This window comes from Venturia canescens, chromosome 11 (genome assembly GCF_019457755.1).
Source record: "Venturia canescens isolate UGA chromosome 11, ASM1945775v1, whole genome shotgun sequence".
Lineage (NCBI taxonomy): Eukaryota > Metazoa > Arthropoda > Insecta > Hymenoptera > Ichneumonidae > Venturia > Venturia canescens.
Window position 1 is genome coordinate 12,318,819 of NC_057431.1, and position 13,257 is coordinate 12,332,075.

The following is a 13,257-nucleotide window of genomic DNA, read 5'->3' on the forward strand; positions in this document are numbered from 1 at the left end:
CGCTTCTAATGATTTTTAGCTCAGCGTGACTTTTAAATAATAAAATTTCAATGAAGATTGCCATTATTTAATTATTTGCATGATTTAGCCTCATTGTTTTATTTAATATCGTTAATTTCAATTTTATTCGTAAAATCGGGAAAAGTCACGTTCGGGTTTCTATAGCCCATGAACTCTTACCCCTGCGCATGCGCCGTGAGCACGCGTCTTGCTTTAATTGAAATATTACAAATTTTCTACAAGTTTTCATCTTTTCATTAATTTTCCTTGATAGCGGCTATTTTCCCCGACATTTTGAGCCTAATTACGCTCATATTGATTAATAAAAAGTTTGAAAACAATTAGAATAATAAAAATATAATTTAGTTTGAGTTTTCGTCAAGTGGCGCTGTTCAGAGCGTTGCCCACCGGCTCGCTCGGGTCTTTGTATCAGTAGCCAAGATGGCCGCCGGTTGGGACGCACGCCTGTCCATCGCTCCGCGATGTTTTGTGTTCGCGTAGTATTCGAGAGTTCGAGCGGGTTCGGGCCGCTCCGCGGGCGTTACGTTTCAATATTTATCCACAGAAATTTCAAAGTTCGCAGGTATCTGCTGCGATTCAATGTATCTTCGCAATGAGTTTGGAAGACAGCAATTTCAAATCCATCTATAAATGAGCAACTTAAGACTTTTGTAATGAATTTTTCACTTCATATCTATGTTACAATCAGAGTCGAAAAGTAAAATTAATGGCACAGTGTATAAATTTTATAGTTTGCACATTTTTACTGTATTTCAATGATCCAAATCTATAGTCTTATAGTGAAAAGTTGTTAAAAGTCATGATGTTACATTAAAATGACATAGCCCACATAACATTCAGAAATTCTATAGGTTCCCATGGATGTTGGCAGGCATTATACTTAATCGCATCCAAAACTGAGCAACTGTAGACTTATCGTAATGAATCTTTTCACTAATAATTCCATATTTGCAGGTTGCGGAATAGGAATACTCAACATACATGTCATTTCATAAGTATTGTTGTCAAAATTTGTGTTTGCTCACCGCATTCCGAAGATTCGACTTTTCATATTATTAGCAAATAAAGCATTCAAAGACTTTTTGGAACAAGATTCAAAATTTATTACTCAACAGACCAGGTGGAAAAAGAATAACTACATTTATATCAATACCAGAAACTGTTTTGAAAATCTGATGTACGAAATGTGCGATTGATGATCATAGTTGGAAACCTCTTGAATCACGTTACCACAATCAGCATGAAGAAGTAGTATAAAATCATAGGACACATATTAGGCAACGAATTAATAATATGTATCGATCCGCTGCAAACCGATGGAGTGAAAACAAGGATCGGAAAGAGCAGAGCCAAACTCAATAGAAAGCAAAGTATGGGAATATTCAAAAATAATGATGACACAAGAAGTAAATTAGAAAACATTTATTCAATTGGAGTTTCTCACGTTATACTAACAGTTCCGTGTATTCTTGTTTTATTAATTATCAACCATAATATTTCAGATCGCAAAAAGAAAATTTGACGTTATAGGTTGACGAACGTTTTTCCTTATAAATTCCGGACCTATTTTTGATAAACTGATTTGCCTTATTTATATTATTCACTAACTATGCGAACGTTTGTTACATTTGTCCCGGCACTTCGTAACGTCAAACCCCGGCCGGTTCGTTACCACACAGCTATCAAAGGGAACTCGTATATATAACCCACATTATTATATTGACACGACATAATATCACATGACAAAATATCACACGACAAAATATCACGGACAAAATATCACACGACAAAATATCACCGCGACAAAATATCATACGACTAAATTTCACTGGGATATAAAATATCCCACAACAAAAAATAACAATGACTATTCATCGAAGCCAGGCATGAATTTTTCAAATCGATTGATGTTTGACACTATATAGGGTAATATGGGGCAAAATGGACACTTAAGGATTTAAGCAACTTTCATTGATAAGCATATGGTCTTTCAACTATTTTTGAGTCCCAAAATTGATGCGCAGTCCTTGGTTCCCCAATTTCGTAAAAAAAAATTCGGGGGCAAAACGGACACGACCCCTTAGAGGCATAAAAATCGAAAAATCAACATTTTTCGAAATACAGCCGTTCTAAGCGACTGTTCCCGAATAGAATGTCAACTCGGTAATATGGGAAAAGAAATGGGACCACTGAGGCTCCATTCCTTGGATGTAAATGAAAAAAAATGAGTCAAATCTTATATCCCATTTCTGTCATGTTTTTGAGAATGCAAAAAATCAACTTTGGGTCCATCGTGCTGGTGTATATTTCGTATCCGCACTATATCGGAGTCCCACCATTGATTCATGGCCCTAGTTTCCGGAATTTCTTCAAAAAAATTTTCCGGGGCACAACGGACACAGCTTCCAAGAGGCATAAAAATCCAAATATCGACATTTTTCGAAATGTAGTAGTTTAGCTACATTCAGAAGACAGAAAAAAAAGCTTACCAAGACAGCCAAGTTCTCGTTTTTTGAAGACGTTTGTTGCATTTTTTGCGAAGCGTTATATTCGTTGTCCCCTGACGATTGGATTTACTGTGTCACATGCAAAAAATGGGCACACACCTTGTGTACACGTGTTGAAGACGAATATGTCAGCTATGAGTGCGATTTTAGTAAAAAATGAATAAAAAACCTATTTTCCTTATTCGTACTTTGATTACTAATGTGGTTTTTAAAAATAAGTCAAAAAAGCGAATAGATAGTGAAAAAATAGTTTGGGATCTATTTTGCTCTGAAACTTGAATTTTTTGGGGATGTCACCGTAGAATTGAACAATTTACCATGATTTATAGGGCATGATTTGGAACCGAAAAAAAAATTTTATGCATTTTAGGAAATTTCAGTTTCGGGAAAGTCCATTTTGCCCCGGAATTCAACTTTATGGGGCAAAACGGACACAGTGTCCATTTTGTCGCGGTGATATTGTGTCGTATGATATTTTGTCGCTGTGATATTTTGTCCGTGATATTTTGTCGTGTGATCTAATGTCATGGAACTCATTATTACACATGATATACAGGGTGATTCAGAATTAGTGGAAAACCCGTTACTGGCGTGTGCGGAACGCAATTTTAAGCAAAACTGCAAAAGGATTTTTTTTTTTGGTGCAATAGTTTTTAAATGAGAAGCAATAGAATTTTAAACTTCTAAGCGAATCAGAGGGTCGCTTGCCGCCATGATGTGCGACACCTCAGTAGCGTAGAGTTCGGGTGCGAACGTGTTAAAAAGTCAACCTCGCGCCGAGCCTAAGTTCGCGCGAAGGACTGTTTCGTTTCGAGTAACAGTTAGCTGTCAGCACTGTCAGCAGTAGGCTCAATCAATGACACTCTCAGTCGATGATCGAATCCAAATGGTCGAATACGAAAACTGCTCAACTTCAACCAATGATTACAAAATGGAGCTCAGCAAGTGAAATCTCAGGTTGGATGGTGAGCTCGTAATCCTGTCAAGTAAGATAATTCAACGAGAAACTATTCATTTCGGTCGACGACAGAGAGAGGTTATTGATGACGACTGGACTCGTGAAATTTACAGGGATCAAATGTACGCGTCGAATAAGCTGCAGAACAGGTATGTTACTCCAAATTACTCCTTATCCTCGACGTATTGAAAGTATCGATCGAAATAGCTTTATTGTTTTATGAATTTCAGACATTTATCCAATCGATATTAACTGTGTGCGTCAAATGGCTATTTGAATATTCCCTCCGCAAGACGTTGCAATGAACGATGACCACGCGAATGCGTCCACGTCGACGATCAAGAAATTTTCGATTCAGGTGAATTCTCAGATTGTTATCTGCGTGATACATAATAATTGTGCAGATTTATGTAATTTTTAAACCGAATAAAAAAAATATTAATCAATAACTTTGTTTCGTTATTAAATATTAATTCATTCTGATTCTGCATTTCCATCAACGAGAACAAAGACGAGGACGAAATCGAGAACGAGAACGAAGACGAAGACGAGAATGATGATGAGGACTACGACTAGTACGAGTACGAGGACGAGAACGAGAATGGTGACGAAAACGAACGCTGAAAACGGGGACGAAAAGGAGCAACGAAAATGGCAGCGAAAAGCAACGACGAGGACGAGGACGGGAACAAAACCAAGACGAGAACAACGACGAGGACGAGAACGTGAACGAGTACGAAGATGAGAACGAGAACGAGGATGAAAACGAACGACGAATATGATGACGAGGGTAGAAGACGAAAACGAACAATGAGGACGCATACGAAGGCGACAACGAGTACGAAGATGAAGTCGAAGACGAGGACGAGGATGAAAACAAGAACGAGGATAAAAACGAGAATGACGAAAACGAGTACGAAGATCAGAACGAGTACGAGGACGAGTACTCGTCCTTGTCTTCATCCTCGTCTTCGTCCTCGAACTCGTTGTTCATTTTCATCGTTTGTTTTCGTTCCCGTTCTCATCGTTCGTTCTCGCTTCCATATATGACACGACAAGTGCCATATATGGAAAAGGAAAGAAAAGCCTCTTTTCTATTCTTAAAAAGAATTCAGATCTACAGAATATTGTACAAACGTTTTACAATGCTGAGAGTACAATTGAAAGTTTATGTAAATCCGCGGAACAAATAATTGCTCATTTATATAGCTTTAAAAATTCGGACCAATCGCTCAGTGATGCTCGATATCAGAAATTTACAACATTAGCTGTTCATGCCTCCGTAGAAATTCGATTAGCACAATTGCCACCAACACAACCCGTCCTGCGTGAACATGTCAAACGCACTTTTTACCAGATACAATCGTGGTTGAGCAATGAATTAAATCCAGAAGAATGGGGCTGGGAACGAACGAGCACCATGATAGTACCTGTTATGAAGCCTAAGAATTGAGCACCTGACAATTTGTTGACACTGGCGAGTTCATCAAAATGTTTAAACAGATATTTAAATATTAAAAATAATCTGACGATGAATTAACTAAACGTTGAAATTAAAAAAAAATTAGGTTTTAAATGAAATTGTATCTTTGGACTGTAAAGTATTTACACGAAATGTACTAAGTTTATGTTTTCATCAATTTTCCTGAGTATCTATGTTACAGGTATCATGTTCGTGTGCTGGAGACTGCAAAACTGCTCGTTGCACTTGCCGAAAATTGGGATTACCGTGCACTCAGCTATGCAAGCATTGTGAAGGTCAATCATGCTCTAATATTGCCGTCAATAGCATCAGAGATGAAATGGGAAATATTGCTGGAGAGCAAAATGAAGATGACGAGGGGCTACCAGTCAGCGAATTCCTCAATATACTAGAAACTATTTTTGTATTTTTTTTCTAAAAATATATTCGAAAACAAAATTTTTGAAAAAAAACGTCCCGATAGGTCAATTTTTGAAAAAGTTACAGCTGTATAAAATAAAATAAACCTTTTTTTTGAAAAATCCATAACTTTTTTGGGTTGCGTAAAAAAATTTGAAAAAATTCTCATGAATGTCTTCAATAGGGAAAAACGAGATTACGAAGTTTCAGCCAAATCGTAAAGGGTCGGGTTTGAAAGTGGTCGGTTTGACATGGAATGATCCATATATAAAATTCCGGAATGAAATAAAAGCAAGAGGAAATTTAAAACTGTATGGAATTAAAGCGTTTCTGCTCTCTTGATATAAGGGTAGAGGGAAAATAATATAAAAATAATGCTGCTTCCTTCATTATATCAGTGACACGCATAGGGTCAAAAAAAACGTGCCATTTTGTGTCATGACACGTATAAGGGGAATTTGAAAAACAACATATTTCAACTCCATCGATTCGATTTTTCGAACTTTTTTTCCAGCAAAAAAATAACACGGAATCTCATTTTCACTTCACTACGAAGGGGTTAAAACAAAAAAAAACCGTCACTCTTTTTACTATCCCTGGTTGAGTTTGAGTCAAGACTGCAGTAAGCTAGCAGTAAGTCGCTCGAGCTATGCTGATTATGAGTCTGATGAGCTAAACTATCCTGACCGTTGCACAAGGTTCTTCATACCCTGCGTAACCAAGGCATAATAATTATGATACGGCTAAAAATAGCTCGAAATTGGTTCGTTAAGTAAATATAATCTAGAACCCATTTTTTTTGCTACTGAAGCTCCGCTATCGCTAGGCGAGTTCTTATTGAACTGGCGCAATTTTTATTCGCAATGCCCACACGCCGAAATTCTTTTCCAAATTAAATAAATTATTATTGAAGTTTTCATTAAAATTTATGCTGGCTTATTGCGCAGTAATGATAATTTTAAAACAACTTGGCGGTATAAATGTGGAATAACTTGACCACTTTTTCCTGTGCCAAATTGCGAAAACATGTTGGCATATATACTTAATAAGTGCTATCGTATTTTCACTTTTCTATGATACATATTTACTATTTACAAAGACGAATGAAATTGAGAATGAGCCCCGGTGCTTATCGTAAAGGCCTCGATTCTTATACGGTTATGCGATTTATGTGCGTGGCTTACATTGAAGTGATTTAAAGAGCATGAATCAGTCAGTGTAGCGCAATCGTAAGAATGAGAGAGATAGCTACAAATTTTGAAAGGAAAGAAAATTTTGAAAAGAAATTTTTTCTACACCGTTCATCCGATCGAAATAAAAATGAACCAGCTCATTTTTGCCATTGTCCTGCGTGGGCTGATCCACTTTTATTTCGAGCGGACGAAAGGTGTCAAAAAATTTAAACTTAGAAAATTCGAGGTGAAATTAGGTAACTGCTCCATCCCCTCAAAACTATATCTCACTTTTTTGTTTAAGGAGATACTGTAATTTTTAAATTATTATAGGTTCTGGCTTGCTCTAGCGAAAAATTATTTAGGTCTATTTCAGTAAATCTGATTGCTATTTTTTTCGAGTTTCTCTTTATTATGCTAATTTGGTCAATTTATACAGTTCAAGTGTTGCCTCTGAGATATCTATACATTTATAGGATAGGGTATTGATTGCCGTTTTGGTTTGGCCAGTGTGAATGTGTTTAAGATTGAATGATATTGGATTTAAGAAGAGTTCAGAACTCGCCGATAATTCGAAATGTCGAAACTCAAAATCTATTGATTCTCCGTTCTCTATTAAATACCCAATGAGAGTTATTTTATTGAAAATATTTCACTTCATTTGAATAAAAAATACAAAACCGTGGTAACCTAGTGTAGGATGTCGTCAATGGGAATTTTATTTTATTCGATTTTTTTCGGCCCATCCGAACAATACACGCATTAGCTAAATGAACAAAATGCAACTGTCATTTTTAATTAATATATAATCTGTATCTGGTGCAAAACTGATCAGATTTTAATCAATGTGTTCGCGTTATAAGATACAGAGATAACCAATTAATTCAGATTTTTAAATTGACAAATCGATCATTTTGATGATCCAAAAATTATTGATGAAATATCTTTAGTACAACTCATCGCCCATTGGCGAGTTTGAAATATCTGCCCAAAAACCTTTTTACAAATTGTACATTCACTTGTAGTTATAAAATTATGTCAAACGATTCGATTTATTTCTTAATTTAATTATTCTCTTCGGGTTCCTTTCTTTATCTGAAACGTTACATTTGTGTTTTTATCGCGATTGACCAGCCAATTTTTTCTGACAACTTTTTTTCGTGAAAGAATTTCTTTTCTGTAAACGAAAGAACTAACAATTCAGTTCGTTATTAAGTTACGCCATCAACAATGTGTTTCTCGTTCTCATTCTATGATATAACTGGAATGCAGCATAATTCAATGATCACAAACATTTCGCAAAAGAATTTGTATTGTAATTATGTTGTTCTTCTATAAGTAGCTTTGACTGACGTAAATCTCATCATTCTAAACGCGTTAAAGATATGCCAGTATGAATTAGGGAAATGCAAGACAATCATAGATAAAAAATAGCTCATATAATAGGTAAGTCTCCTCACTGCCACTAGTTGTCGAGGAGTTGGCGAGAAAAATAGTGGGACAGAGACCGTCAGTTGCAGTAAATATAGTCCATAAAATGGCTAACATACTTGTCGTTATCGCATTTGTAGCGACCCTCGCTCTTTCAGTAATGGGTCAGAAACGCGAGTTTTGCAGTATTAAAACTTGCAGGCCAAACACACATACTCTGTGTTTGTATCCGGTGAGCAATCAATAATATTGATGTTGGTCTATTAACCGACCTTATTACGAATATTGAAACGAAAAGCAGGGGTGACAGCTTATCGTAAAGTAGTGAAAGTAAAAGCTTCCGTGATCCTTGCCTCTTCTATACCTGAATACAATAGCTTTCAGGTATATCAAAATACTATAAACGTACTGTTGATCATTATATATTTTACGTTATTTACAGTTTCTTAAACCCAGTCAACAGTGCGGTACTGTTTACTCATCGGGCTTAAATCAGAAAGAAATTAATGAACTTATCAACATTCATAACTACTATAGAAATTACGTTGCAAGCGGAAGAGAAAGGCGTGGTAATCCAGGACCTCAGCCAGCTGCTAAAAATATGGTACCTCTAGTAAGTACAATTTTTTTATTGTTGAGCATTTTAAATATATAAGAAAGACGGTAACGATTAATCAATTGTTCTACTCATCAGCATTCTTTTAATGATGACTTTTCTTGTACTTGAAACGAAGAATTGGTTTTGACTTACACTGCCGTTTAAAAATTTGGGTTCACCCGTTAAAATTTCTATCCACACTAACAGTTCGATAACTCGGTCAAAAATCAACGATAATTCAATTTAGTAAACGTCATTTTGAAGAGGACTAATTGAGCTTTAATTTGCCGCTTCTTAAATTTGTTTACGATTTCTTTTATTTATCTTGCACACGCTTTAGAACAGCGCCGTTTTTCGTTAAATAAGTAAACAAATAAAGCCTTCGTAAACGGGCTGCCAATGAAGTAAACATTTTTTTCTCTATTTTTTTCCATGACAGCTATTAAGGTGATGGAAAAAGCTTCATTTTTTTTTAAAGTATCGTTCGATTTTTTTCGCACGGTTATCCTAATTTTAGCTAAAAACGAGGAGTTTCAGAAATTGTGGCGTATTTCGAAAACTATGGAAGTTTCGAGAAAATGTCAAGAGGGTTGTGTCAGTTTATAAAAAACTTGTTTTAATTTTATTTTAGATTTCTTTTTTGAAAAAAAAAATTTTTTATCTTTATGGTCAGGTCTCGACTTTTTTTTCAAAACAAGCGAGGGGCTTTTGATAGATTTTGATAGATTTTATCGTAATCCCCATATAATTCTGATAGAAAAAATTATTAATTTGATCTCTTACCCTATACACCTGTTTCACATTAAAAAAGCCACCTTTGGCTTTGAGGACTGCGTTGATGAGTGGGGGCATTCGCTCGATTAATTTGCTTTGATTATTGCCTAATCCAAACTTGCCCAAGCATCTTGAAGCTTTCGGCACAAATCGCTGTCAAAAGAAGAGCAGGTTGTTCTAACTTTACGATTGCTCCATTATGGCTTGGTCACCACAATCATGAAAACGAACTTTTGTGTATATCATGGTCGAGACTATAAAATTGTACGAATTTAAGGTTATATGGAATAATAATTTGTTATTGTTTAAACTCAATGATACTCTTGAATTATCAAATATTTTTGAATTCTCATTTTCAAACGAGCAATTATAAAATATTTTTGAATTTTCTTCAAGGTGAGCGAAAAACTCGTAATTAAAAATCTATTTAATTCATCATGGCGAGCGCAACATAATTTCTGATAATCGGCAAGAGTGATTATGAATAATACAACAAAGACAAACCACAAACAAAATTTTCGTGTAAAAATCGCTTTAATTTGAATAAATTTGAATTGTTAAATTTTTTAAAACACAAATTCCGCGTTCTCACGTTTCTTTCGTACCTGCTCCTTTTTATTAAGGTAGCTCGAACCGATGCGTGACAGGCGTTCGGTCAGGTCGGTAAGAACATTACGTTACAATATATATTTCACAACTCGTAACTCTTTCATCCTATCATTACAGCGATGGTCCAATGAACTGGCGGGAATAGCTCAAACCTGGGCTGATCAGTGTAAATTTGCTCATGACAGTTGCCGAAACACTGGTGGGCCTTTTGATAAGTAATGCTGTAGAATAACCAAATTTTTATAAAATCAACTGAGAAAGTTATGGAAACAAGGTCACAAACAACGTTTTGTAGATTATTTTTATATTGAGTTAAAACTGCAAAAAGGAAGTTCACTTGTGCTGTACAAATATTTTGTGCAAATATGTTGTGTATATATTTTTGCGGATTGGCTAGTGATAGTAATTAATGGTCAACAACACGTTTAGAACAGAAATAGAAAACGACGTGTTTCCAGTCAACTTTTACATTATACTATTTCATATTTATAGAAATCAATAAATGAAAACTTGATGTCTATTGATACACGTGTGCATAAATGATCAAATAAACATGTCACATGAAAATTGTTTTTAGGGAATACTCAAATCGGGCAGAATATCGTTATCACGTCAACGACAGGTAAACTGACCTCATCGCTAAGTGATTTGGTTTCGAGCTGGTACAATGAAGTTTCACAATTCAATAAGAACGAAGTGAAGAAATACGTGTACGTAAATACTATTTTTATAATAACTTCAAAAAAAAGGGAATCTGGTTCGATTTATCGAATTTTAATTCTTGATCAATTGATTTAGAATAAAAACAAGCCTACATTCAAAGTTATTCGATTATTCCTTAAAATGAGAATGTAAGTTCATTCCAAAAAATACTCAGTAATCATGAAAAAATATTTTCTTACATTGTATGTAAACTATACCTGAGTCTGAATATGAATTGGGTCCAGCAAATTATAAATTGGAAGAATGTACCTTCTTTCCGTTTAGTTAATCGGACAACCAAGTCCAGCCCTTCACTTTTGCTTGAATGTTATTTAATTATTTGGTGCCAAGCTTTTATTTTATTAAGGGCACGTACTCAATTAGTATGAAGTAATTATGTTATATTATAAAAAAAGAGAAAATGGGCACATGGTTTCTTGAGGATTTCTATGAATATTTTTATGAGCCTTTCTGAAGGTTCAGAGAAGTTCACTGTTTAGTTCAATTCTTCATTCAAACCCAAAAGTGTAGTTAAACTTGACAAATGACCAGTAACATATGTGGGAGTAAAAAAATATATCTGAAAAATATATCCCTAATGTCACCACCTGGGTGTAAGACTCCTTCTATTAAACGGAAACAAACAAATAAAAAATGAAAGAAATAGTTATTTCGCAAGTTCAGTTCTAAAATAAAAGCCAATACAGAAAAAATACAGAAATAATTTTCTAAAGGTTTTAGAAAAAATGAGCGATCAATAAAGATAGTTTCGTAAACGTGGGTTAAAAAAAGGCTGTACTTCCGAAAAGCGGAAACCGAATTTTGAGCTGAAATTTTGCATACTGCTTCTTTATAACAATATAAGACTTCCCCTAAAAGGATTTTTGGCGACTAGCAATATTTATTGAGAAATTGAATTTTTAAGTTGCTATTTTAGCCCGAGCGAGTATATCTGTATCGCTTATCTCACTCGGTCGGTATCCTCACTTCGCTAGTGCCTTTAAAAGCTACATGGATGGCAAACGTTGCGCTCCTTGGCTGGGCTACTCCGGGGATTTTTTCCTTAAAATTCCGTCTCCCGGGGTCTTCCTGCGAAGCGCCGGGGAGACCCACCCATTTACTTTTCAAGAATTTTTTTCTTTTATTTTTTTAATTTGAACAAAGAAAAAAGAAAATTCTTGAAAAGTAAATGGGGCGTTGAAAAGCAAGGAGCGCAACGTTTGCCATTCATATAGCTTTTAAAGGCACTAGCGAAGTGAGGATACCGGCCGAGCGAGATAAGCAATATAGATATACTCGCTCGGGCTAAAATAGCAACTTAAAAATTCAATTTCTCAATAAATATTGCTAGTCGCCAAAAATCCTTTTAGGGGAAGTCTTATATTGTTATAAAGAAGCAGTATGTAAAATTTCAGCTTAAAATTCGGTTTCCGCTGTTCGGAAATTTATCCGATTGTGGTTTGAATCTAATCAATACTTCTTTTTGTTTCAGTTTTTCGCGTAACACTGGTCATTACTCTCAATTAGTATGGGCCAAAACAACGCACTTAGGTTGTGGTGCTATACGCTACAATCCAGATGGGAGATATAACACATTGTATCTCGTTTGCAACTATGGACCAAGCGGTAATTGGCAAGGGCAACCTGTCTACGAAACTCGTTAAGGACGAATGACAATATTTTTTTTCTATTTTCGGAACCTCGGATTAATTACATATGAAAGTGTGCGGAAAGTATACCCCAAAATAAACTTGTATGGAATCAGAAAAAATTGTTGTTCTCAAACTCTTCAAATCTATAAACTGAGTGTTAACAGCCGAAATTCTATTTGTTACGAAGTATTACAAAATTCCTTGAAAATGTAAATCATTATTCAAATAAAAAAAAATCATAAAAAATACAATATTGAAGGGAGAGGCAGTGGCTCAGTGGGCAGCACAACAGCTCTATGTTTCATTTCTTTATTTTCAATCAACTCTATCGGTAATTAGTCTATTGGAATAATCTCTATTTATAAATATCTCCTCTGGGAATAACTGTATGACTAATTAAACTGACTTGGGAAATAACTCTATCTATATCTATATCTATATCTATATTTCTATGTTAGATCATCTTTTTTAAATTATCTTTATGTTGAGTAATTTCTATTCGTATACAAATCTCTGCTTAATTATTTGCAAAAAAAATCTCTATTCCGATAAAACTATGTTTTTTCATCGCTACTCCTGTACAACTTCATTTTGATAAAATTTTACTCACATGAAATAATCGACAATCACGTCGCGCTGCTATATTCGACGAATACATTATCTTTTGCCGATATAGTAGAGGGAATAAAATTTTGTATACTGGTAACCCGAATGATTACATCGTCTCGATCACGGCGTCGTGTCTAAATGTTATTCTGTTAAAACTTTTTCTTTATTTATAGGAATAAAATATGTAAATTTTTGTTTGATAGAAAGAAATATTGGAAATACTAACTGACTTTTTAAAACTTAAACGCAGCAGGGAGCCTTCAGACACAGCGCCGAGTATCGTGGTTGTGTCCGAATACATTTTTAAAGGGGATTCGTTTCGAAGCACTCGTTTATAAATGC

At 35.0% G+C, this 13,257-nt stretch overlaps 1 protein-coding gene and 1 long non-coding RNA gene across 2 annotated transcripts; both read left to right on the forward strand.

The window, feature by feature from the left end:
- The first annotated feature begins 3,370 nt into the window (after window positions 1–3,370).
- LOC122417961 (uncharacterized) lies at window positions 3,371–5,427 on the forward strand. The gene is made up of 3 exons (XR_006262410.1): window positions 3,371–3,635; window positions 3,717–3,844; window positions 3,991–5,427. It is a non-coding gene; the product is annotated as an uncharacterized lncRNA (long non-coding RNA).
- A 2,592-nt stretch (window positions 5,428–8,019) lies between these two features.
- LOC122418250 (venom allergen 5-like) lies at window positions 8,020–12,723 on the forward strand. Its single transcript, XM_043432376.1, has 5 exons — window positions 8,020–8,203; window positions 8,414–8,584; window positions 10,070–10,151; window positions 10,530–10,662; window positions 12,147–12,723. Exons 1-5 carry the CDS (start codon window positions 8,078–8,080, stop codon window positions 12,316–12,318), a joined length of 684 nt encoding a protein of 227 aa, XP_043288311.1. The 5' UTR covers window positions 8,020–8,077; the 3' UTR covers window positions 12,319–12,723.
- Window positions 12,724–13,257: the final 534 nt, after the last annotated feature.

What these genes read in the sequence shown, in the direction of transcription:
- LOC122418250 (XM_043432376.1), top strand. Translation starts at nt 8,078, where the DNA reads ATGGCTAACATACTTGTCGTTATCGCATTTGTAGCGACCCTCGCTCTT. An exon ending in ATACTCTGTGTTTGTATCCG is followed by an intron (nt 8,204 to 8,413) that starts GTGAGCAATCAA and finishes CGTTATTTACAG; the next exon opens with TTTCTTAAACCCAGTCAACA. An exon ending in CTAAAAATATGGTACCTCTA is followed by an intron (nt 8,585 to 10,069) that starts GTAAGTACAATT and finishes CTATCATTACAG; the next exon opens with CGATGGTCCAATGAACTGGC.